Source organism: Ranitomeya imitator, chromosome 1, assembly GCF_032444005.1.
Source record: "Ranitomeya imitator isolate aRanImi1 chromosome 1, aRanImi1.pri, whole genome shotgun sequence".
Taxonomy (NCBI): Eukaryota; Metazoa; Chordata; class Amphibia; order Anura; family Dendrobatidae; genus Ranitomeya; species Ranitomeya imitator.
In genome coordinates this window covers 126,737,481-126,765,024 of record NC_091282.1, presented here as the reverse complement: position 1 = coordinate 126,765,024, position 27,544 = coordinate 126,737,481, and the positions used below count along the sequence as shown (strand labels likewise).

Here is a 27,544-nt window from a genome sequence, read left to right as displayed (position 1 = left end):
ATGGCCCCATACAGATATTTGCCCCATATAATGCTGCACATGGCCCCATACAGATGCCCCATACAGATATTTGCCCCCATATCATGCTCCACATGGCCCCATAAGATGCCCCATACAGATATTTGCCCCATATCATACTGCACATGGCCCCATATAATGCTGCACATGGCCCCATAAGATGCCCCATACAGATATTTGCCCCCATATCATGCTGCACATGGCCCAATATAATGCTGCACATGGCCCCATAAGATGCCCCATACAGATATTTGCCCCCATATCATGCTGCACGTGGCCACATAAGATGTCCCATACAGATATGTGCCCCCATATCATGCTGCACATGGCCCCATACAGATATTTGCCTCATATAATGCTGCACATGGCCCCATACAGATGCCCCACACAGATATTTGCCCCATATCATGCTGCACATGGCCCCATAAGATGCCCCATCCAGATATTTGCCCCCATATCATGCTGCACATGGCCCCATATAATGCTGCACATGGCCCCATAAGATGCCCCATCCAGATATTTGCCCCCATATCATGCTGCACATGGCCCCATAAGATGCCCCATACAGATATTTGCCCCATATAATGCTGCACATGGCCCCATAAGATGCCCCATACAGATATTTGCCCCCATATCATGCTGCACATGGCGCCATAAGATGCCCCATACAGATATTTGCCCCATATCATGCTGCACATGGCCCCATATAATGCTGCACATGGCCCCATAAGATGCCCCATCCAGATATTTGCCCCCATAGCATGCTGCACATGGCCCCATAAGATGCCCCATACAGATATTTGCCCCGTATAATGCTCCACAAATGTTGATTATGACCCCATAAGATGCTCCATACAGACATTTGCAACATATAATGCTGCACATGGCCACACAAGATGCTCCATACAGATATTTGCCCCGTATAATGCTCCACAAATGTGGATTATGGCCCCATAAGATGCTCCATACAGATATTTGCCCCCATATCATGCTGCACATGGCCCCATATAATGCTGCACATGGCCCCATACAGATATTTGCGCCATATAATGCTGCACATGGCCCCATACAGATGCCCCATACAGATATTTGCCCCCATATCATGCTCCACATGGCCCCATAAGATGCCCCATACAGATATTTGCCCCATATAATGATGCACATGGCCACATAAGATGCCCCATACAGATATTTGCCCCATATTATGCTGCACATGGCCCCACATAATGCTGCACGTGGCCCCATAAGATGCCCCATACAGATATTTGCCCCATATAATGCTGCACATGGCCCCATAATATGCCCCATACAGATATTTGCCCTCTATCATGCTGCACATGGCCCCATAAGAGGCCCCATACAGATATTTGCCCCATATCATGCTGCACATGGCCCCGTATAATGCTGCACATGGCCACATAAGATGCCCCATACAGATATTTGCCCCATATAATGCTGCACATGGCCACATAAGAAGCTCCATACAGATATTAAAATTACATACTCACCTCTCCGGCCCCCGGCACTTGCTATAGTCACCTGCTCAATGTTCCACGGCTGACCGCCGCTGTGTCTTCCCGTCATCTGAACCGGCGTTCAGGAAGAGGGCGGCGCGCACTAATCACGTCACCCCGCCCTCTGACCTGAGGGTCACTGCGGAAGACACAGCGGCGCCGACAGTGCAACGAGGAGCAGGTGAATATCGCGCACTGCCCCCGTCATACTTACCTGCTCCTGGAGCTGTCGCTGCACGTCTGTTCCCCGGTGCCGCATTTTCTTCTTGTTGTGAGCGGTCACCGTTATCGCTCATTACAGTAATAAATATGCGGCTCCACCCCTATGGGAGCATATTCATTACTGTAATGAGCGGTACCATGTGACCGCTCAGTACAGGGAGAAGCTGCAGCGCCAGGGAAGCAGGGACCTGCAGGCACCGTGCCAGGAGCAGGTGAGTATAATTAGACAGCCCCCGCTCCCCCTCCCCTGCCGACCCCTGGGTATGACTCGAGTATAAGCCGAGAGGGGGCCTTTCAGCCCAAGAAAGTGGGCTGAAAATCTCGGCTTATACTCGAGTATATACGGTATGTACACATGATCACAAGAATTGTATTCACATGTGCCATAGACGTCTAGGACACAGACATCCTGAGAGTATAATGGCGTTACAAAAGAAGAATGAGACAAAAGACCTATTGATATCTGATTGATCAATTACCGTAAAATGTGATTGTTGTATAAAATCTAAAGCTACAGGAGTATCTATAGTTAAAGAGAGTGAGACAAAAAGCAAAAGACCTCTTGACTTGGTACACACTGATACAGTTAGGGCCAGAAATATTTGGACAGTGACACAAGTTTTGTTATTTTAGCTGTTTACAAAAACATGTTCAGAAATACAATTATATATATAATATGGGCTGAAACTGCACACTCCCAGCTGCAATATGATAGTTTCCACATCCAAATCGGAGAAAGGGTTTAGGAATCATAGCTCTGTAATGCATAGCGTCCTCTTTTTCAAGGGACCAAAAGTAATTGGACAATGGACTCTAAGGGCTGCAATTAACTCTGAAGGTGTCTCCCTCGTTAACCTGTAATCAATGAAGTAGTTAAAAGGTCAGGGGTGGATTCCAGGTGTGTGGTTTTGCATTTCGAAGCTGTTGCTGTGAGCAGACAACATGCGGTCAAAGGAACTCTCAATTGAGGTGAAGCAGAACATCCTGAGGCTGAAAAAAAAGAAAAAATCCATCAGAGAGATAGCAGACATGCTTGGAGTAGCAAAATCAACAGTTGGGTACATTCTGAGAAAAAAGGAATTGACTGGTGAGCTTGGGAACTCAAAAAGGCCTGGGCGTCCACGGATGACAACAGTGGTGGATGATCGCCGCATACTTAATTTGGTGAAGAAGAACCCATTCACAACATCAACTGAAGTCCAGAACACTCTCAGTGAAGTAGGTGTATCTGTCTCTAAGTCAACAGTAAAGAGAAGACTCCATGACAGTAAATACAAAGGGTTCAAACCATTCATCAATACCAAAAATAGACAGGCCAGAGTTAAATTTGCAGAAAAACACCTCAAGAAGCCAGCTCAGTTCTGGAAAAGTATTCTATGGACAGATGAGACAAAGATCAACCTGTACCAGAATGATGGGAAGAAAAAAGTTTGGAGAAGAAAGGGAACGGCACATGATCCAAGGCACACCACATCCTCTGTAAAACATGGTGGAGGCAACGTGATGGCATGGGCATGCATGGCTTTCAATGGCACTGGGTCACTTGTGTTTATTGATGACATAAGAGCAGACAAGAGTAGCCGGATGAATTCTGAAGTGTACCGGGATATACTTTCAGCCCAGATTCAGCCAAATGCTGCAAAGTTGATTGGACGGCGCTTCATAGTACAGATGGACAATGACCCCAAGCATACAGCCAAAGCTACCCAGGAGTTCATGAGTGCCAAAAAGTGGAAAATTCTGCAATGGCCAAGTCAATCTCCAGATCTAAACCCAATTGAGCATGCATTTCACTTGCTCAAATCCAGACTTAAGACGGAAAGACCCACAAACAAGCAAGACCTGAAGGCTGCGGCTGTAAAGGCCTGGCAAAGCATTAAGAAGGAGGAAACCCAGCGTTTGGTGATGTCCATGGGTTCCAGACTTAAGGCAGTGATTGCCTCCAAAGGATTTGCAACAAAATATTGAAAATAAAAATATTTTGTTTGGGTTATGTTTATTTGTGCAATTACTTTTGACCTCCTAAAATGTGAAGTGTTTGTAAAGAAATGTGTACAATTCCTACATTTTCTATCAGATATTTTTGTTCAACCCTTCAAATTAAACGTTACAATCTGCACTTGAATTCTGTTGTAGAGGTTTCATTTCAAATCCAATGTGGTGGCATGCAGAGCCCAACTCGCGAAAATTGTGTCACTGTCCAAATATTTCTGGCCCTAACTGTATATGTGGACCCATGAAAGTTAACACATCAAGTGGTAATAGATATATGTGGTGACCTTCATAGATGACTACTCAAGATACACCATCACGTACTTGATAAATAACAAATGTGAAGTTTTTGAAAAATTAGAAGACTATGTGACAAGTCAAATAACAAGTTTCAGAGGAAGCCAATCATCATCATCAGAAGTGATAATTGATGTGAATTTACAGGACACCAAATACAAAACTAATTAAGACAGAATGGAATAGAGCATCAAAAGACTGTTCCATACACACCTGAACGGAACGGGGTAGCAGAAAGGAAAAACAGAACTCTGACTGAAATGATAAGATGTATGTTAACAGACTCGAAACTACCAGAGAAATACTGGGGTGAAGCAGCAATGACAGCTACTTATCTGCCAAACAGACTTTTTCAAGAAAACTGATAAAAAACCATATGCACTGTGGCAAGGTAAGAAACCAAGTGTGAATCATTTAAGAGTTCTTGGTTGCAAAGTTTTTGTGTTTATTCCAGAAGAAAAATGCTCCAAACTTCAAAACAGAGCCATTGGAGGAATATTTGTCAGATATAGTGACAACGGCAAAGGATACAGAATCCTTGATCCCAAGACAGACAGAATCCCAGTGAGTAACAGTGTAACATTCATTGAAGATCTAAATAATGACATAATGACATCACTGGAGATGAAAAATGAGAGAAACAACAATGATATAACTGCAGGAACATCTGATGAGAAAGAAGTGGAAATCAATAAAAATAAAAAAAAACTGAAAGTCAAGAGATACATCTCCATACAGACACAGAACCAAGACGCTCAATAAGAAAAAACAAGGGAAGACCACCTCAACGTCTTTCATAGAAGGCAAGTACAAATAAAATGTATGAACCTACATCTTGGGAGAACATGTCTCATCTTTCAGAAGAAGACGCCAACAAATGGATAAAGGCTGCAGAAACAGAAATAAAATCCATGCACGATTCAAAGACATGGACACTGACAGAACTACCAAAAGAAAAAAAGGCTATAGGATGTAAATGGGTTTTTAAAGTAAAATACCAAACAGACGGCACAGCTGATCGATACCAAGCAAGACTCGTAGTTAAAGGCTATTTGCAGAAATATGGAGAAGACTATGATGGGACTTTTGCTCCAGTTGTCAAACACACCACAATCAGAACTTTGTTTGCAGTTGCAGCAACAACAAAAAATGCAGTTGAAACATCTGGATGTAAAGGCAGCATTTCTGAATAGAAACTTAAAAGAAGACATTTACATGTAACAACCCCCAGGATTCAAGGATAAAAGGAAACCAAACATGGTTTGTAAGCTATGGAAAACTATATATGGTTTAAAACAAGCCCCTAAAGCATGGAATGATAAAATCACAGAAGTACCTTGAATGAACATTTTCAAAGAAGCAAAGCGGATCCTTGTCTATATACAAAGAGACTGACAGACAGATGGATCTATGTGATGATATATGTGGACGATATTTTATTTTATTTTGAAAAAGAAAGGAATGAAGCGGAGATAATGAAAACTTTGGATCAACACTCCGAAATCAAAGATCTGGGAAATGCGAAAAAGTACCTAGGAATACAGATAGAAAGAGAACAAGACAGAAGTTTCCTTCTTAATCAAAATTACATGATTCAAGACCTAATCGAAACATTTTGATTGAAAGATACAAAACCAGTAAAGTCTCCAATGGAAACCAACTAAATAAATAGTAGACAAAATCTGTTACCGAATAACAATACAGAAAGGCAATGAGAAAATGATTATATCTTGCAACTGTTACAAGGCCAGACATTGCAGCAGCAGTGGGAATTTTGAGCAGAACGGTGTCAAAGTCAAACAAATTGGATTGGAATGCAGTGAATAGAGTAATCCAAAAGGGACTAGCAGTGTTAAACTGAAACTACCTGCAAGGGAGAAGTGCATTTTAACCGGATACTTGATGAAGACTGGGCTGGAGATCCAATTGACAGGAAATCTACCAGTGGCTATCTTTTCTTGCTCTCAGGTGGACCAATTAGTTGGACTAGTAAGAAACAATCTATAGTAACACTGTCATCAACAGAAGCAGAATATATCGCCGCAGCACATGCCAGTCAAGAAGTTCTATGGTTAAGACAACTGCTAACAGACTTAGGACAACAACAATTGGGACCAACAAAGATGTATGTATGAGGATAATCAAGCATGTCTAGTTCTTGCTCAGATGGAAAGAGTTAATCCAAGAACTAAACACATTGATGTAAAGTTTAACTTCTTGAGAGAACATCAGGAACAAGGAATCCTACATTTAGAGTACTGCCCAACTGAAGGTATGACAGCAGATATTTTCACAAAGGCATTAAATGCTGAAAGACATCAGAGACTGATGAAGAAATTAGGCTTAACTGAATAAGTCCTTACTGTTGAGAAAGGGTATTGACAGATATGCAACAGATACAGACTTGTGTGCAGGAGGAGTTTACATTTTTCTGACAGTAGATGGCAATGTTGTTACTGTTATATGCTTAGTTGAATGTAATGCATATACTTGTACTTTGATTTCACTTTCTCTCTGTTAAAAGTTTTTTTTTAGACTTCCTGTTATGCTGTATTAAGAAGCTGATGTATTTACCTCATGTTCTGTGTAGATAAAAGTAAAATTGCCCCATATAATCTACTCTCACAAGTTTATTCTGTGTCCAAACTATGCAACACATACCTCTCTGGTTTAAAGGCCTAAAAATATTGGAAAATTTAGACATTTTTGCCAAAATTCTGATATTTTCACAAATAAACATACAAAATTTCAGCCTAAATTCACCACTATCATGAAATACAATATGTCGTAAAAAAAATTCTCAGAATCACTGGGATCCATTGAAGTTTCCAAGAGTTATTACCACATCAAGTGAATGTGGTAAAATTGTAAAATTTGACCTCGTCAGAAAGGTAAAAACATGTTTGGAGCTGAAAGAGTTAAAAATAAATATACTGTATACAAGTTTTGTATTGCGGTAATTGTACTGAGTTGGCGAACCATGATTCTGAGTAACTTTTAACCCAGAATGTACACCGTAAAAACCAACCCCCAAAAAACAAGACGGCATGACATTATTTTCCCATTTTTGCCACAATTGGAATTTTTATCCCATTTTTCAATACACTGAAAGGTAAAAACTTTAAAACTTAAATTTGTCCTGCAAAGAAGCAATGCATCACATAGCTATATGGATGGAAAAATAAAAAAAGTTATGGCTCTTGGAAGGAGGGGAGGAAAAAAGAAATTGACTGTAGGTGGAAGAGGTTAACGTCTGCTACTGTGAAACTGTTAGTTGCTAGTTGCAGCAGCCTCTGCACGCCATGCTTCCCCTACAGGAGTTACATATACAGCTCTGGCAAAAATTAAGAGACCACCACATCAAAACCCTGTCATGGGCAGCCCAATCTCCAGACCTAAATCCCACTGAAAACCTCTGGAATGTAATCAGGAGGATGATGGATAGTCACAAGCCTTCAAACAAAGAAGAACTGCTTAAATTTTTGTGCCAGGAGCAGTGTGAAAGACTGGTGGAATGCATGCCAAGACGCATGAAAGCTGTGATTAAAAATCATGGTTATTCCGCAAACTATTGATTTCTGAACTCTTCCTGAGATTAAACATTAGTATTGTTGTTTCTAAATGATTATGAACTTGTTTTCTTTGCATAATTTGAGATCTGAAAGCAATGTTTTTTTTATTTTGACCATTTTTCTTTGTCAGAAAAAAAATACAAAATGTATTGCTTGGAAATTCGGAGACATGTTGTCAGATGTTTATAGACTAAAAGAACAATTTACATTTTACTCAAAAATTTACCTATAAAGAGAAAAATCAGACAAACTGAACATTTTGCAGTGCTCTCTTAATTTTTGCCAGAGCTGTATATTATTTTCTGTCTTCTTTTATTAATTGTTCATTATTATCCTAATATATTACTTTGTGTTTTCTTTTTAACAGTCGAGATAAATGTCCCTTATTGTTAAGAAGTTCATACACATGCAGAACGTACATGCATTGTGTGCATTTAGTAATTGCACTCTCTTCAGTATATCTGCGGAATATACGGTATATTTATCTGCTATATGTAAGCTTCACTGCGCAGACCTTTATACTTCGCTACCAAAGTCTATCCTTTACGTGCTGTAATCATGTGAGCATAGGCTCGTAGGATTCTGCCTGAACTTTTACCCCTGCAGACTGCTAAAGATTTCTTTCTAGCCTGGATGGATGAAGAGGCAGCTAGCTTTTCATAATGGAACAGAACAATCCTCCGGTGGATGATTTCTCCCTCAATGTGTTTTCACTTCCTCCATATCCAAACATTCAACCTGATGTGCAGGTCACTGAAAGGGACAAAGCCGGAGCTACTTTACTTTTTTCTGGACTTTTTTTAGGACTGGTTGGAGTCACCTTTACGGTAATGGGATGGATACGACGTGACGGGAATCAAGGTTTTGAGTGGAGTCAGCTGTTGGGTCCTATTCTTCTCTCAGTCGGTGTGACCTTTGCATTGATTTCTGTATGTAGATTTAAGATGTTTACTTGTAAGTTTTGTAAGAGAACTAATGAAACAACTGTGGAGCTAGAACAATCCTCAGCTGGACAGTCCTTTGTCTTCACTGGAATTAATCAGCCAATCACTTTTCATGGTGCCACTGTGGTACAGTATATTCCTCCTCCTTACACCACTCATGATGTTCTACCAACAAGTCCAAATGCTTCTCCTCCTATCTCCAGTAGTCGAAGTGCTGGTGTGGTTAATGGGATAATTCCATCAATACATCCCCCTCAGTATTCTAGTATCTACCCCTTGGAAAATCCAGCATTTATAGAAGATGAAGAGTCTTCGTCATCTCCAGACCATGAGAGGTGTGTACCATGTCCATTTTGGTTGCTATAACACAAACTATTGATTTTTTTTTTTACTTTTCTGTCTTTATTCAGTGATTATATCATCATATATAACATATATCTGAAAAATAGCCACAGTGTAAATGCACACTTATACACTGTACTTATATGAACATATTCTCTGGCTCTATTTTTTGGTTGTGGTTTAGTTTTTTGTACTCCCCCTTGTTTGGGCTGTTAATTTTGTTTTTATAGCTTTCCACGGGCAGATGTCTAAACAGTCAGGACTCAGGTCCTACTCTGCTCTTATCTATTTTGACGTCTGCTGAAACGTAGTCAGGTGAACTACAAGAGTTTTTGTATTGTCCTAATTGTGATCCATCTTGTCGAGGTGGGACGTTTTTTAAGTTTTTTTGATCAAAACAATGTTAACGAAGTAGCTTATGCTATTTACATGTACTATTACTATTCACTTACTACAAGGTATTTGTTAATTTTGTTTTTTATCTATTGTTTTGACTTTATTTACTGTTTACATCATTATATATACAAAGAAAAGACCACCTTAGACCACCCATCAGACCAAATTTACTGTGGCAGATTCTTAGTTCCACCATTTGTTATAAATACTGGCAATGTTCTTTGTGAACATCACCTTCATCACCTTTGTTTGTGTCAAAAAGTTTTAATTGGATATAAATAGTTATAATCAGCATTTTACAGCAGTAACTGTAAATTATATACAGTGGGTATGGAAAACATTCAGACCTCTTTAAATTTTTCACTCTTTGTTTCATTGCAGCCGTTTGATAAATTTAAAAAAGTTCATTTTTTTCACATTAATGTACACTCTGCACCCCATCTTGACTGGAAAAAAACTGAAATGTAGAAATTTTTGCAAATTTATTTTAAAAAATCTGAAATATCACATGGTCATAAGTATTCAGACTTTGCTCAGACACTCATATTTAAGTCACGTGCTGTCCATATCCTTGTTATCCTCCTTGAAATGGTTCTACACACCTGTCTATATAAGACCTCACAGATCACAGTGCATGTCAGATCAAATGAGAATCATGAGGTCAAAGGAACTGGCCAAGGAGCTCAGAGACAGAATTGTGGTAAGGCACAGATCTGGCCAAGGTTACAACAGAATTTCTGCAGTACTCAAGGTTCCTAAGAGCACAGTGGCCTCCATAATCCTTAAATGGAAGAAGTTTGGGACCACCAGAAATCTTTCTAGACCTGGCCATCCAAACTGAGCAATCGTGGGAGAAGAGCCTTGGTGAGAGAGGTAAAGAAGTACCCCAAGATCAATGTGGCTGAGCTCCAGACATGCAGTGGGAGATGGGAGAAAGTTCCACAAAGTCAATTATCACTGCAGCCCTCCACCAGTCAGGCCTTTATGGCAGAGTGGCCTGACGGAAGCCTCTCCTCAGTGCAAGACATATCAAAGCCCGCATAGACTTTGCTAAAAAACACATGAAGGACTCCCAGACTCTGAGAAATAAGATTCTCTGGTCTGAGGAGATGAAGATAGACCTTTTTGGTGATAATTCTAAGTGGTATGTGTGGAGAAAACCAGGCACAGCTCATCTCCTGCCCAATACAATCCCAACAGTGAAACATGGTGGTGGCAGCATCATGCTATGGGGTGTTTTTCAGCTGCAGGGACAGGATGACTGGTTGTCATGGAAGGAAACATGAATGCAGCCAAGTACAGAGATATCTTGGATGAAAACCTCTTCCAGAGTGGTCTGGACCTCAGACTTGGCTGAAGGTTTAGCTTCCAAAAAGACAATGACAATCTCCCCTTGAGAAAGCAAGCATAGAGTGGCGAAACGCGTGTTGGGGGTTGCGCCCGATCCAGAGACCCCGTTCATTGGGTAAGATCCGGATATGGCTCACGTCCTGAGTAGGGGGTTGTGTCACGCTGGCTGGCATTTTACTTTAATCTCCCGCTGAGTCAGTTTGCCCACATCTAGCCTGACTGTGGACTGGTAGTTATCAGCTGTATTTGCAGCAGCCTAGCCGCATTTGCGGCATTAGCACTAATTACATACATAGTTCACTTGGCATTTTTTGGTCCGGTTTGCAGGAGATGTGGGTGCCATGGATCTTTTCCCATTTTACATCAATATATGGTGATAAGGTTATAGTATGAAATACCAATTGCAATATATACAGAATTTATATTGATGTACATACATTTTTTCTGGGTCTTCCTGGTGTTTTCTACTGGTGTCTTTTAGTGTGTCACTTTTAATGTTGTTGTTTTTCTAAAAAAATTTATACGTATTTTCCTATATGCTCCTGTTGTCCTCCTGTGTTTATATATAGTTGCTTGGAGTAGGTGCTAGAGGGGCTTGGACATTGTCCCAGCCACCGTACACTATGAGTCTGAGTTTTTGTGTATTACAAAAAGACAATGACCCTAAGCACACAGCTAAAATAACAAAGGAGTGGCTTCAGAACAACTCTGTGACCATTCTTAACTGGCACAGCCAGAGCCCTGACCTAAACCCAATTGAACATCTCTAGAGAGACATGAAAATGGCTGTCCACCAACGTTCACCATCCAACCTGAGGGAACTGGAGAGGATCTGCAAGGAAGAATGGCAGAGGATCCCCAAATCCAGGTGTGAAAAGCTTGTTGCATCATTCCCAAGAAGACTCACGGCTGTACTAGCTCAAAAGGTGCTTCTACTCAATCCTGAGCAAAGGGTCTGAATACTTATGAAATGTGATATTTCAGTTTTTCTTTTTTAATAAATTTGCAAAGATTTCTACATTTCTATGGGTGCAAGATGGGGTGCAGAGTGTACATTAATGAGAAAAAAAATGAACTTTTTAAATTTACCAAATGGCTGCAATAAAGCAAAGAGTGAAAAACTTAAAGAGGTCTGAATACTTTCCGTACCCACTGTATATAGGTTGTCTCATAATTCATTTTTTTATGAGATGTCAAGCAGTTATTAAAGGTTATAAAAGCAAGACCACATGAGGACCCACAACTAGGGTCCTAAATGATCCTGAGAATGAGCAGGTGCTTGTTTCTGATCTCAGCGATAAGTTGTCACACGTCTCCACTGACGTTGTGGAAATTTGAGACTAATAGGTTTCGCAATTCATGTTGATTTCACCTAGGATACTAGTTCAGGCACCAACTAATCTGGCTTTTATGACATTTCAGGTTGACAGGACATCTTTTATGTCCCCTTATGTAGGCTTACGTTTGATATCTACTGTCTGAACTCTAGCATACCTCATACACTGCAATCCATGCAAGAAGAAAAGATATAATGTGATAACGCTAACAGACTACCATAGAGCTGTCAATTATTAATGCACTGAAATGCTTCATTTCATGTAATGATTTATCAAGCAATCACTAAAAAAATAAGCAAAGTCATCTTTAAGATAGCAACATGAAAACACTGAGAGTTTAAGAAAATTGTCATCTTTAGGGACTTTTTTTTTAAATGCAGATATTTTGATCTAAAAATTAAACAAAAATTCAAATTAGGTTTGGTATACATTTTGGACCAATTGCCTTTTACAGGCTCTTTGTTTCTAGTCACATTGCTGGCTGCAGAATAAGAATAATTGGGAATCCATCAGCGAGCCTGTACTGAAGAAGAGTTTGTAACTTTGAATTCCTTTGCACTGTTGTATGCCACAAACCACATAAATGTTGAGATGAACTTTGATGTGATCATAACAGGTGCTCAGAAAAATCAACAAAAAAGAGTTCCAACTCGTATCAAAATGACCTTACTAACAAATTCTGAAAAAAACTCATTCTGACATCAGCAATGTGTAAGGAAACAAAGCGCCTAAAAAGCCCCAATTAGTGCAAACTGTTTAAAGGGAATCTGTAAGCACGAATCCCACTGCCCACTCCAGAAAAAAAACCTGTTTCCATAGTCATATTGCTCTGTGAGCGATAATGTCATCCACAACTTTACTGATGCAGTCTGTTGTCCTCTGACTCTTTTAATTCATATGCAAATAAAACTATTAAGCTTAAGTGCTATGAGCATATCAGAGCACTTCCCAAGCTTCTGCCTCCCTGCCTCTATTTGCAGCCCAACACCTACTTCCTCTGCTTGACTGACAGGCGGGTGCAATAGATTCCATTAGTAAAGGTGTGGATGATATCTTTCGCAGGGAAGAATGAACACGCATATTGTGCTAACAGATTCCCTTTAATGAAACCCAAATGCAAATTTATTTTCAACCCAATACATGTCTATACGTAGATATAAAAAAGCCCACAAAAAGTGTCCATCATGAATAATACTGATTCTATGACCCATATCTACTGTATAGTTAATCGGTGTATGGGCCTGTGCACATGACGGTAAGTTCGGTCTGAGTGCTATCCATTAAAAAAATCAGATGGCACAGTATAGTATACCATATTTACTGATACAGTTTTCTGGATGAAACTCTGAATGATTTTTCATAATGTTGTGAGAACCTACCATAAAAAAATAGTTTAGCGTTTCATCCACAAAAGTGGGATGATTTTTTCTTACTAGTCATCCGTATATAATCTGTTTTTACAGCAGCTATTAATCATTTACAGGACCATTTACAGTTTTACAGTTTCCTATGTTACTGAATTGTAATGTGTCTGTAAATATTGGAAGCTGTGCTGTGGCTCCGATTTTTTTTTTCTCGCACCCATAGACTTAAATGGGTGAGTCTCATCTCATTTCTGTAGTAAAATTGCACCTACTGCAATTTTTTTCGCACACAGATTCAGTCAGTGAAAAAACTTGCTCATGTGCACTGATCCACTGAACATTGGTCAATTGGTCAATTTTTTAATGGAGAGCAGTCAGACCAAAAATCCAAGCCCTGTCTGATGTAATTCAGAGGTTGCTTCCATATCTGGGTGTGATTGTTGGAATACTTTTAAGGTATTCTCAAACAAAGCATCATCAAAATTGGGTTTACTTTTCGGCCAGCCCTTTAAAGTAGAAGCAAAGTGAGATTCTACCATATCTCATTTAAGCTCTGCAAGAAAAAAATGCAGCGGTAACGGACCCGTGGTGTGGATTTTAAAATTAGTAGGACAATTCAGGCTGCAGATTTTAACAATACAAAGGGGAAAATATGGGGTAAATCTGTATCAATGCTTTGCTGGGGTTTTCACTTGGACCCTTTTGAAGCTTTCTCCCTGTTGTGGAAATGGAATCTGTACATAACATGCTGTTTTGGCCACTTCTCTTTGTTTCTACCATCTTATTTTGTAACGGATTCAAAAGGATTGTGATGAATAAGAAATGTTCACACGAGAATTGAGTAAGCTAATTTACTTAATAAATGATAAGATTAAACAATAAAGTAAAATAAATACATGTACATCAAAACAAGCATTATTCATACATTACATTATTGTGGTAGAAGTCATCAGGCTCTGTGTCTCTGTATGTCCATCTCCAATCTCTCCTGTATCTCCCTTGACTCCCTTGACTTGGTCTTCTCCCGGCTTTGCTTAGTGGATGATTTCACAAACTCCCCTCTCCCACTCTCTGACCACAACCTTCTTTCATTCTCTATCAAGAACTGCCATCCCGCTTAGGTCACTTTCCACACTTATAGAAACATACAGGCCATTAACACCCAGAAACTTATGAAGAACTTGCAGTCCTCATTGGCCCCAATCTTCTCCATCTCATGTCCTGATTCTGCTCTGAAGCATTACAATGAAACCCTGCAAAGTGCCCTAGATGAAGCTGCACCTCCTATACATAGAACAACTCGGCACAGACGGAGACAACCGTGGCACACGCTGCAAACATGTTTCCTGCAGCGGTGCTCCAGGTGCGCAGAACGTCTGTGGAGAAAATCTAATCTACCCGAAGATTTCATCCATTATAAGTTCATGCTAAAGACATACAATTCTGCCCTTCACCTCTCCAAACAAACCTACTTCAACACCCTCATCACCTCCCTGTCCAATAACCCTAAACGTCTCTTTGACACGTTCCAGTCCCTACTCAACCCAAGAGAGCAGGCCCCAACCACGGATCTCCGTGCTGACGATCTGGCCAATTACTTCAAAGAAAAAATTGACCACATTCGACAGGAAATCATCTCCCAATCTCTTCATACCATGCACTGTCCTCCCTCCCCCACTGCATCTAGTTCACTCTCTGACTTTGAAGCAGTTACAGAAGAAGAAGTAAGCAGGCTCCTTGCATCTTCTCGCCCGACCACTTGCACCAGTCACCCCATTCCGTCACATCTCCTCCAGTCCCTTTCCCCAGCTGTCACCTCTCACCTAACAAAAATATTCAACCTTTCCCTCACTTCCGGTATTTTTCCCTCCTCATTTAAGCATGCCATCATACATCCATTACTTAAAAAACCATCCCTCGATCAAAACTGTGGCGCTAATTATAGACCTGTCTCTAATCTTCCCTTCATCTCTAAACTCCTCGAACGCCTGGTCCACTCCCGTCTTATGCGCTATCTCTCAGATAACTCTCTTCTCGACCCTCTTCAATCTGGCTTCCGCTCTTTACACTCTACTGAAACTGCCCTCACTAAAGTCTCTAATGACCTACTAACAGCTAAATCTAATGGTCACTACTCCATGCTAATTCTCTTGGATCTCTCTGCAGCATTCGATACTGTGGATCATCAGCTCCTCCTCACTATGCTCCGCTCCATCGGCCTGAAGGACACCGTTCTCTCCTGGTTCTCCTCCTATCTCTCTGACCGATCCTTCACTGTATGTTTTGCTGGTTCCTCCTCCTCTCACCTTCCCCTTACTGTTGGGGTTCCTCAAGGATCAGTCCGAGGCCCCCTCCTCTTCTCTTTGTATACTGCCCCTATTGGACAAACAATCAGTAGATTTGGTTTCCAGTACCATCTCTATGCTGACGACACCCAATTATACACCTCTTCTCCTGTTGTCACGCCGACCTTTTTAGAAAACACCAGTGATTGTCTTACCTCTGTCTCTAACATCATGTCCTCCCTCTATCTGAAACTAAACCTGTCAAAAACTGAACTCCTCGTGTTCTCTCCCTCTACTAACCTACCTTTGCCTGACATTGCCATCTCCGTGTGCGGTTCCACCATTACTCCAAAGCAACATGCCCGCTGCCTTGGGGTCATCCTTGATTCTGACCTTTCATTCACCCCCCACATCCGATCACTGGCTCGCTCTTCTTACGTGCATCTCAAAAACATTTCTAGAATTCGCCCTTTTCTTACTTTCGACTCTGCAAAAACTCTTACTGTTTCACTTATTCATTCTCGTCTGGACTATTGTAACTCTCTACTAATCGGCCTCCCTCTTACCAAACTTTCCCCGCTCCAATCTGTCCTGAATGCTGCTGCCAGGATCATATTCCTCACCAACCGTTACACCGATGCCTCTACCTTGGTCCAGTCATTACACTGGCTACCCATCCACTCCAGAATCTAGTACAAAACTACTACCCTCATCCACAAAGCACTCCATGGCTCAGCACCACCCTACATCTCCTCTCTGGTCTCAGTCTACCACCCTAAACGTGCCCTCCGCTCCGCTAATGACCTCAGGTTAGCATCCTCAATAATCAGAACCTCCCACTCCCGTCTCCAAGACTTTACACGTGCTGCGCCGATTCTTTGGAATGCACTACCTAGGTTAATACGATTAATCCCCAATCCCCACAGCTTTAAGCGTACCCTAAAAACGCATTTGTTCAGACTGGCCTACCGCCTCAATGCATTAACCTAACGATCCCTGTGTGGCCTATTTAAAAAAAAAAAAAAAATCAGGTTCCTCGCATTATGTTCTCATTCACTTTATGCAGTTAATAGCCCTCTGTGTCTGTACTGCTACATACTTAGGCAGTTAACTGGTTCATGCAGCTTTACATGAACACCCAAGCCTTACACTATGGCCGGTCCGGATAACTATAGCAATTGTTACCATCCACCTCTCGTGTCTCCCCTTTTCCTCATAGTTTGTAAGCTTGCGAGCAGGGCCCTCATTCCTCCTGGTATCTGTTTTGAACTGTATTTCTGTTATGCTGTAATGTCTATTGTCTGTACAAGTCCCCTCTATAATTTGTAAAGCGCTGCGGAATATGTTGGCGCTATATAAATAAAAATTATTATTATTATTATCTGTCTCCCTACTAAAGTTCCAGTAAACTCTCCAAGGTATCTCAGTTAAAAGCTGTGATCTTCCACAGCGCGTTACAGACATCAGCTCTATGAGTTGGGATCTTTGTCTCATTGATTTTCTTTTACTTTTCAGATCTCCTGTCTCCAGTCAGCATCATGATCATTCTACAATTGTCCACTGGCACAGTGGATCCCCACCATTATATGAGGACCTGTATCCTGGAATGAAGTAATATATAAGGTATAGCTTTTTTACAAACAAATGAGCCTGACCATTTTATTGAGGACAGTATATTTGTTATATGTCTTAATAAGTAGACTACAGACATAAAGAGCATTGATTTAGATAATACTCTTTATTGCTGGATTCATATAGACTTATATGGGTGCCAGGAGGTATAACTGTTCTATAGGGGAGAAAAAAAGTAGGACAAGAGTGAGGACAGGGTCCTGATGGTTGCCATTGCACTCCTGGTTAAGCAAGGTCTAACAGGCTGTCAGTGCAAAATTGACAGGTCTCATGCACTGCAGTACATGAGTATTATAGTGCATGAGATCAGTGATCAAAATGTAAAAAATTCAAGACTTGAAATGAAAAAAAAAATTGCCATAAAATTTGTAAAAACGTATAAGAAAAAAACGCACACACACACACACATACAAAAAAAAATTACAAAACTCTTTCGCCACTCTAAAGTATATTTTGTGTAAAAACAAAAATGCCTACACATAAATGGTTTCTCCACATCTGGAACAACTGCAACTGCAACTCCATCCCACAAATCTTCCTTACTTGACCTATCTATCGCAGTCAATGACATCATGCTTTCCCCTGTACCCGAAGTCTGCTGCCTCGGAGTAACCTTCGACTCTGCCCTGTCCTTCAAACCACACATCCAAGCTCTTTCCACCTCTTGTCGCCTCCAGCTCAAAAATATCTCCAGGATCCGTCCTTTCCTCAACCCCAAATCTACTAAAATGCTTGTGCACGCCCTCATCATTTCCCGCCTTGACTACTGCAACATCCTTTTCTGTGGCCTCCCTGCTAACACCCTTGCACCTCTCCAGTCCATCCTTAACTCTGCTGCCCGACTAATCCATCTCTCTCCTCGCTACTCCTCCGCTTCCCCCCTCTGCAAATCTCTTCACTGGCTCCCATTCCCTCAGCGTATCCAGTTCAAATTGCTAATACTGACCTACAAAGCCATCCACAACCTGTCTCCTCCATATATCTCTGAACTAATCTCTCGATATCTTCCCTCAAGTGACCTCCGGTCCTCCCAAGACCTCCTTCTCTCCTCCACACTTATTCGCTCCTCATCCAATCGCCTCCAAGACTTCTCCCGAATATCCCCCATCCTCTGGAACTCTCTGCCCCAACACGTCCGACTATCAACCACAGTCGGATCCTTAAGACGGAACCTGAAAACTCATCTCTTCAGGAAAGCCCACAGCCTGCACTGACACCGCTGCTGCCTCATCACCAACGAAGCTACCGCCTCACCAACACCGGAGCTACCGCCTCACCAACACCGGAGCTACCGCCTCACCAACACCGGAGCTCCTGCAACCCTCAACCTACTGTCTCCTTCCCCATAATCCTGTAGAATGTAAGCCCGCAAGGGCAGGGTCCTCGCCCCTCTGTATCAGTCCGTCATTGTTAGTTTGTTTACTGTATGTGATATTTGTAACTTGTATGTAACCCCTTCTCATGTACAGCACCATGGAATCAATGGTGCTATATAAATAAATAATAATAATAATAATAATAATAATAATATAGAACAGTTGCATAATTTATTTTGCATGGCGAGCACTAGGGATGAGCGAGTATATTCGCAAGTATTCAATACTGGGCGAGTAATGCGGTACATGCGGTACTCGGAACATAGCGGGTATTTCACTACTCACCTCACAATATTCGGATCTCCCGCCCAGCATGTTAGCCAATCACAGTAATGCCGCAGCCATCTTAATTGTGGCATTAATATGATTGGCTGGCCGTGCAGTGTCATAGATCAGTCATAGCCTGCGACTCATAGGCTCTATATAAGCCCTGCCGCCGCCATTTTCTGCACATTGCATTCAGAACACAGCTAGTGCTAGTGCAGGGAGAGTGTGAGCAGCTACTAGGTAGACTATGGTCATTATCTGGGCCGTGGCTAATATCAGAGTCAGCCCAGTACCGTTTATAAAGAATATATGGCATTGTCATCACCTGGGAGCTGGTGTCCAGTAAAGTGTTCATTGGGATGCCATCAATCACGACAGGCAGAACCGGCCGTCCTCCCATGTACTTGTCTCGCCAACTGTGGGGGCCTGGACATCTTACTCCTGGGGGGTTGGCCCTCTGCCCCAGGAGTCGATCGTTTAAATTGCAGAATCTTGCGATGTGTCCCACCTTGTGGCAGCGGCAACAGATGGGTTGTCCGTCCTGGTTGTAGCGATCGTTGTCTCTCCCTCTAGTCGGTGGAATCCTCCTCTTCCGTCACCACGGGACATCATCTGGACTGGAGGCCAGCTGAATCTTCTTCTGTGGGGCCTCTTGCATGGACTGCATGGTTCTAGTTAATGCAGCCACACTTTTGGTCAGCTCCTGAACCTGGAAACGTAGGTTTGCAGAAGAATCATTATCTTGGGTTAGTGTGTCGGCCCCCATGGGGGTCTGGGAAAAGGATGCTGCCTACTGCTGCCTACTGCTGATATGCAATTGTTGGGCACCTAAGGGGCACTGCGCCACTAAGATTTGGTTCACCCAGCACCCGGATGGCCCTATCCTTAAAGTGTGCAATGTCCAGTTCCGGATTTTGTAGGGCCATGATGCGCAGCTGTGTCCTCTGATTGTTAGATAGGAGTCCTTCAATAAACTGCTCCATTAGCAACCTTTCTTCTTCTTGCATGTCAGGGGCAACCTGATTTACTGCCCATAGCGCTTCCTGAAGGTTAAGAGCATAGTCCCGTATACTGTCCTGCACCCTTAGTTTGCACCCAAAGAATCTAATTTTAATTTCTGCTGCAGTGCGGGTGTCAAAGGTGTCATTCAGCCTGGCCAAGATTTGTTTAACAGTTCTTTTATCGGTGTCCAGCCAGGTCTTTTCCTCCATCTGAGCTGCACCAGTTAACTGGTCAATGAGGGTGCTGACCTTTTGATTTTCAGACGGGGGCACACTTCAAACTAACTGCAGAGTCTGTCCTTAAAATCGCTCAGGGCGTGTGACTCCCTTGAGTACTGCGGTAACCAGGCTGCTCCCGGTATGACGGCATTGACAAAGGCATTATGGAAGCTGTGGCTGTCGCTGGATCCGGTCAGTTTATGTGGGCTGTGGCCACCGCTGGATCTGGCTGGATCTGGCTGCATCACGGGGTTGTGGCTGCGGCTGCCGCTGAATCTGGCTGCATCATGGGGGCTGTGGCTGCGGCCGCCACTGAATTTCCACCTGGATTGGACATTTTCTCTTCCCTCCCCTAGTGAACCTCAGCCAGGCCCTACATTTTGTTACTGGAGTCAGCAGCTGCTCCACGGGTGGTCTGGATGGTGCTCTTTCCAGTTTTCAAGTCGGAGCCTCACGCTTTTCAACCACTCTCGGCAGAGCACGGAGCGCAGCTTCTCATTGCACTCTTTCTCTGGCTCTGCCCACAAAGACACACCCCCTCTGCTCCTCGCACGCTGCGCAGCATGTAAAATGGCGGTTGTCATACAGTTCAACAAAGTCTACAGTTTGCTGGGTTGGTCCATCCTGTTCGTGATACCAGAAATACAACACCCTCTAGGGCCATGGGGTACTCGGAACTGGGTCGCACAGCTCTTAAATGGGTGGTCATGGCAGCGGTGACCCGGTCCATGGCCCTGGGCGTGCAATTAAAGGGATCGAGAATAGAAAATTGACGATGGTGAAAATGGGAATAAAGTTTGTATAGGGAAAAGTAGGATTGTTCATGATGGCACCTGTGGTGTTCAGCTATAAATGGCCGACGCTGCTTAAGGAGACCGCTGGGGCCGATGGTGATGCAGCTGGGATGGTTCTGCTCCCCACAGGTGGAGCGGGGCACCAGGGCTAACAAAACAGTTTATGAGGGATGGTGGATGTTGGGGTGCAGGAAAGAGGGTGCTGGAAATGAGTGGAGGGCACAAGGACTGTAGTTTCTTTACCTTTAATCTCAGGTTGAAGGTGCAGTCAGGGGCACAATTCACAGCTGGTGATGGAGATACGGGCAGCCTGTAAGCAATTCAGAGTCCCCTAGCCAGATGAGGTTGGAGGCCTTCCTACTGCGCTGTTTTCTGGGTGCTTGGTGCTTTTAGTTATCCTCAAGTCCCCCTCTTAGTCTGTCCACTAAGTGAATCACTACCCGCATGGCAGGCAGCTTGAGCCTGTTTCAGGTATCACTCCCTCATGGTGACTCTGGGCTCTCGTATGCTGCTGTGCCTTCAGGTGTCAGCTGGGGCCAGGAGACCTAAAATCTCCTGTCCTCGGGATTTGATTGCGGGGCCTGAAGTTCCCACAGAAACATGGACTCCGGTCTCCAGTCTTCAGCGCTTAGTCCTGGGGTGAGCTCAGTGGCTGCTCCTATCCCCCAGATTCTCCTCACTTCTTGAATCTTCCTCATTCATTGTCTGCTCTCTGACTGGAACTGAAATTAAACTGACTAACTCCGCCTCCAGACCAGAACTTATAGGGAAGTTCCCCTAAAACAGGTGTTAGAGCTCCCCGTTCTGGTCTGGAGTCAGGAAAGGTGTTGTATGCTGAAATAACCTGGAAAGGCGACTCCTCTTGCTTCCAGGCATGGCAACACTCCTCCCTGAGGAAGGCAATGCCAGTGTTGCAACCGGACTCCTTGGGTGCCACACATGGACCAGGGATCATCACACTGAACTCTCGCTCTCCTTCCCCGTGGGCATAGTGCTACTCAGACAACAAAAGGTGAGGGTAAAACAGTATGGCAATACTTTATTGAACCACCAACAGACAATAACATAGAGTACAGTCCCAGCAAGTATATAAGATGGTGCAGATTAGGCTGGTTTCACACTTGCGTTTTTGTCTGCTGCGTTTTTTTTCAAAAAAACGCATGCGTTTTTTTCCCCTATATTTAACATTGAAAACGCATGCATTTTTTTGTGTATGCGTTTGGTCGCGTTTTGCAACGCATGCGTTTTTTTTACTGCATGCTTTTTTTTCTAAAATGCTACTTGTAGTATTTTTAGAAGCGTTTTTTGGACCAAAAAAAAACGCATGCGTTTTCATGCGTTTTTTTTGGGTAAAAAAATGCATTGGAGTCAATGGGGACGCATGCGTTTTTTGGTGCATGCGTTTTTTGCGTTAAAAAACGCATGCGTTTTTTGATTAAAAACCCTGAAAACACACTAATATGCCACCACCCAACGTAAAGGTGATAAAGGGATCCTAACCCTACCCCTAACCCTAACCCTAACCCTAACCCTAAGGGATCCTAACCCTACCCCTAACCCTACCCCTAACCCTAACCCTAACCCCTTTATGGTTAGGGGTAGGGTTAGGGTTATGGGTAGGGTTAGGGTTTGGGTTAGGGGTAGGGTTAGGATCCCTTAGGGTTAGGGGTAGGGTTAGGGTTAGGGTTAGGGGTAGGGTTAGGGTTAGGATCCCTTAGGGTTAGGGGTAGGGTTAGGGTTAGGGGTAGGGTTAGGGTTAGGATCCCTTTAGGGTTAGGGTTATGATCCCTACCCCTAACCCTACCCCTACCCCTAACCCTAACTATTTCTGTTTATAGTGGGTTTTTTACTTTTTATTAATGATTGGCAGCTGTCACACATTTCTCAGCATGCGTTTAAAAAACGCAAACGCATGAAAAAACACATGTAAACGCGGTAAAACGCCGCGTTTTTTACACCACATGCAAAAACGCATGCGTCAAAAAAACGCAGCGTTTGCATGCGTTTACATGCGTTTTTTCACCATGCGGTTTTTTTCGTTTTTTACCGCAAAAACGCACCCAAAAAAACGCAAATGTGAAACCAGCCTTACAGAGTCTCATGCTTTCACTGGCTCCCAGGTATTTGAGCAGCTGCAAATTTGGGGCATCCAGAGCCTACTACCCCAACCACTAGGACTCCGCTTTTGGTGGGTACCCACAGAGAGGAGATAGCAGCAAACTTAGGATGCTGACCGAGTGCAGTGAGTTAGGTGGCCAGATGACCTGAATGTCCCAACCTGGATTCTCCAAATGTCTTTGAGGGTTCAGTGATGGTCAAAGGAGCACATCTGTATTCCTCCAGCTAGCCTAGGAATCTCTGCTGTTCTGTAGAGTCTGTTTGCAGAAAGATAAAGGTCCCTTTTTTATACCCACATCTGTCATTCAGCCATTATTCACAGGGCAGGGGAAAGGTGGAATGAGGGCAATTTCATTGTTTGAGTATTTGCAAAGTTTGAAAATTGTAAAGTTTTCAAATTTTTTTTAATCAAAGTTCATATTTTTTCATAAGAAAAGCATTACATATTGACCTAAATTTACCACTAACATAAATTGCAATGTGTCATGAAAAAAAAAAAATCTCAGAATCACTGGTTGTAGGGACACGTATCCTAGTTTACAAGGTCAACAGTGTAGAGACTCGCAAAACAATGATGATCCTTGATGTTTATTGTGAGCTTATGTAATTTGGTCACAATATTGACCAATACCTAATTCATATGATTTATATTTTCCTGTACATTTTTCATTGCTATGCAGGATGCAGCCAAGTCCATCAATGTCCAAGTGGGGTGCAGTTATACAGTGCTGTGAAGCCCACCTGATCTAATTGTATGGGCATCCCTAACAGGCTGCAAACCAGATACTGTGCACTACACTTATCTGTTTGACTGGTGCCCTATACAAGCCTTATCCATGCGGAATTCTAACACTAGGTGACCGCCCCCTCCATAAATTGGTAGATGTCTGAGGGGTTGTTTTATCAGTATTTTACACTTGTGTTGCCTCAACCTTTATCAATAGAGTCTGCCATATCCTGCAATTGCAATTTTTTTTTTTTCATATAGGAAAATCACTGGTGAAATACTGATGGTAAAAACTGACACACTGACCAAACACTGACCAAACACTTTTATTTTACACTGCAGAATATAGCGTTGAAGGGGTTGCCAGAGTAGTGGACAACCTCTTTAAAGAGGACCTCCAGACACAACTTGACTCTTATAGGACATCAAATAAGAGAGCTCAGGGTTGTACACAGCTTTTTAGAAATGTGGCTTCTATAAGGCTACGTTCACATTTGCGTTCTGCCGGGCTACGTCGGGCGCAGCCGCGGTGACGCATGCGCCCCTATATTTAACATGGGGGCGCATGGACATGCGTTTGCATGCGTTTTGCGATGCATGCGTTTTTTTTGCCACAAGCGTTAGGGCGCAGAGGACGCAGCAAGATGCATTTTTTTTGCGTCCAAAATTCTGCAAAAAAGGACGAATGCGTCGCAAAGCTATGCGTTTTAGCGTGCGTTTTTGTGCATTTTTGTTTGCGTTGTGCGTTGCGTCGCCGACGCAACATCGCACAACGCAAATGTGAACGTAGCCTAAAGTGGCTTAAGGTGGGGTGGGTGGTGGAACTACTTCTAATGTGGCTGTATTTAAGAAGGGGTTGTCTGAATAGTGGACTATCCCTTTGAGTGGAAATTTTATCTTCATAAAAGAACCATTAAACTGGATCCTTGAAGAGTTTAATAACCATAATACAATGTAAATGCTTTAATTTTTTCTATTCCTCTTTTTCAGGTACCAATGATGTCCATAGTAGGAATCATAATTCATAGCTCTGCAGACTGCTGTTCATCAAATCTGCACATGGGATGAAACACGAACTGAAAATTACATAGTGTCTATTCCACATGACCGGGCAATTCTTATAAATGACGTAATCTGCTGTGGAAGATCCAGCTTTCTTTCTTCAAGAAAATGAATCTCTTCCCGGTGTGTCAAAAAGAAAATCCGGCACATTTCGCTATGGTATTATGTGGCATTTTGCAAGATGAAGTTAGGAGGAGATAAGGCAGATGACCGACGCTCACGAAGACAAAAAAAATGGATCATTTACCAGAATTGAGAAAATTAAAATAAAAATACATTAAAAATCCCACTACATTTCGGTCATACCCAGCCTTCATCAGCGGTACTCTCGTCTCCCTTTTGTATCATATAGTATACAAGATGAAGTTGTGATATTATCTACTGTATATAGTATAGTATGTAAAATAATTGTCATGTTTTCTATGTCATTGCCTAATGTATGCATTTCATTAAAAGTTTTGTTCAGTAATATTAGTCACAGACACCAGACAATAGAGGGTGGACCTGTCGTCCAATTGAGGTCCACATGCACCCGCTCTGATGAACTTGTGATGGGTGTAGCCAGTGATAAGCTGACGGCGGAGAGTTTGGCTTCTTAGATCCCCAGCAAATATGTAATCCTCTTGTGTAAAATTGTAGTTCTTCATATTATTTAACTGCAGTGTCCTCTCGGTGAAATGGAATATTACCGGTATATGCCACCTACTTAAAGTGCCCAACTAAATCTTACAGAAATCGAGCTGCTCTTGGTTAGCATTATTTGATTGCTTTTATTAATTTTCATTTCCGGAAAGAAAACGCATAATACTTAGTAAAAGAAGAAGCATTAAAAGAATAAACCAAGTTGTTCTAGGCGAAGAAAACATTTTAAAGATGGAGATTGTAATACATGTAACCCTTTATTGTTTGATGACGCATTTTAGGTTTGTTCATATTCCTAAAAGGAATTTACATATATTCATTATTAAAAACAAACCAACTGTGTGTATCTATGAATTTCTTATACATCACAGAACTATGAATAGCTTATTTTAATAATGTAATTCCTTGCATATAGATCTTAGCATCCTAGTTAAGTCCATAAAGGCGTTATCTACTTTGGGATATTGAAGACATATTCCTAGAATAGAAAAACAAAAAACAAAAATGTCACACCTGGTGTGTTGGCCTTTTTCTTTGCAGTTTGCATTGAAAGGTGTGGACCCATTTTTCCCAAAATGGTTTCATTACAAGCTAAGCCTGGTTCCTATCTCATTCCAAGTTTCATTGGAAACTGGGCTGGGCACAGTCATCAGAGTTATGGACCATCCAAATTGAGGTCACGTTGGCGTGGTTAAATGGCTTTTATGATTTTTAATAAAAAAATGTTAACTAAGTACCTTTTTTATGCCTTAATCACAGTGTGCTGATGCATATCCCTAGAATAGGTCATCATTTCAGATCAGTGGGGGTCCAACACCCAGCACCCCCACCAATCACCTGTTATCTCCGGCCACAGATGAAAATAGTGTACAGATCTGGATGAGCATGACTCTTTACACTATGCAGAATACTGCAGATCAGATCTAATTTATTTCAATAGGAGCTAAGCATGTTATAAATTCAATGTTTGTATCTGAATATTGTTTTTATTGCATCCGGTTTGCTGTTCTCTACAGACTTTTATGGAGTTTACTAGCTGAAGAGCCTGGCGTTGCCTGGGCATAGTAAATATCTGTGGTTAGTTACAGCACCTCACTTCTATTATTTTCCCATCACGCCTCTCATTTTCCCAATCTCATCTTTCATTTTCCCCCTCACATCTCTCATTTTCTCCCTCACACCTCTCATTTTCTCCGTCACTCCTCTCATTCCCCCCTAACACTTGTCATTTCAACCTCACATCTGTCATTTTCTGATCACTCCACTATTTTTCCTCACTCCTCTCATTTTGCACTCACACCTTTTCATTTTCACCTCACACCTCTCATTTTCACCTCAGTATATACATGTTTGTCATCTCCATTATATATAGTATACACCTGTATGTCATCTCCTGTATATAGTATATACCTGTATGTAATCTCCCCTGTATATAGTATATACCTGCTGTGTGTCATCTCCCCTGTATATAGTATACACCTGCATGTCATCTCCTCCTGTATATAGTATATACCTGTGTGTCATCTCCCCTGTATATAGTATATATCTGTGTGTAATCTCCTCCTGTATATAGTATATACCTGTATGTCATCTTCTATATATAGCATATACCTGTATGTCATCTCCTCCTGTATATAGTATATACCTGTTGGTCATCTGCTCCTGTATATAGTATATACCTGTTGGTCATCTGCTCCTGTATATAGTATATACCTGTATGTCATCTCCTCCTGTATATAGTATGTACCTGTATGTCATCTCCTCCTCTATATAGTATATACTTGTGTGTCATCTCCCCTGTATATAGTATATACCTGTGTGTCATCTCCTCCTGTATTAGACCTCGTTCACACGTTATTTGCTCAGTATTTTTACCTCAGTATTTGTAAGCTAAATTGGCAGCCTGATAAATCCCCAGCCAACAGGAAGCCCTCCCCCTGGCAGTATATATTAGCTCACACATACACATAATAGACAGGTCATGTGACTGACAGCTGCCGTATTTCCTATATGGTACATTTGTTGCTCTTGTAGTTTGTCTGCTTATTAATCAGATTTTTATTTTTGAAGGAT

General features: G+C 42.1%; 1 protein-coding gene across 2 annotated transcripts; it reads left to right on the top strand.

Annotated features, from left to right (window-relative positions):
• Positions 1-8,219: 8,219 nt before the first annotated feature.
• Positions 8,220-25,813, top strand: TMEM174 (transmembrane protein 174). 2 transcript variants are annotated; one of them, XM_069750562.1, is made up of 3 exons: positions 8,220-8,894; positions 17,149-17,256; positions 18,281-18,707. In XM_069750562.1, the coding sequence occupies exons 1-2, from the start codon at positions 8,278-8,280 to the stop codon at positions 17,246-17,248; spliced, it is 717 nt and encodes a 238-aa protein (XP_069606663.1). In that variant the 5' UTR covers positions 8,220-8,277; the 3' UTR covers positions 17,249-17,256; positions 18,281-18,707. The 2 variants fall into 2 exon arrangements, with proteins under 2 accessions (XP_069606663.1, XP_069606656.1); XM_069750555.1 differs by lacking the exon at positions 18,281-18,707 and adding an exon at positions 24,758-25,813 and having other exon boundaries at positions 8,221-8,894.
• The last annotated feature ends 1,731 nt before the right edge of the window (positions 25,814-27,544 follow it).

Excerpts from the sequence above, each read along its gene's own strand:
- TMEM174 (XM_069750555.1), top strand. The coding sequence starts at position 8,278 with ATGGAACAGAACAATCCTCCGGTGGATGATTTCTCCCTCAATGTGTTT. Across the intron at positions 8,895-17,148 it reads TCATCTCCAGACCATGAGAG|ATCTCCTGTCTCCAGTCAGC; the intron begins GTGTGTACCATG and ends TTTACTTTTCAG.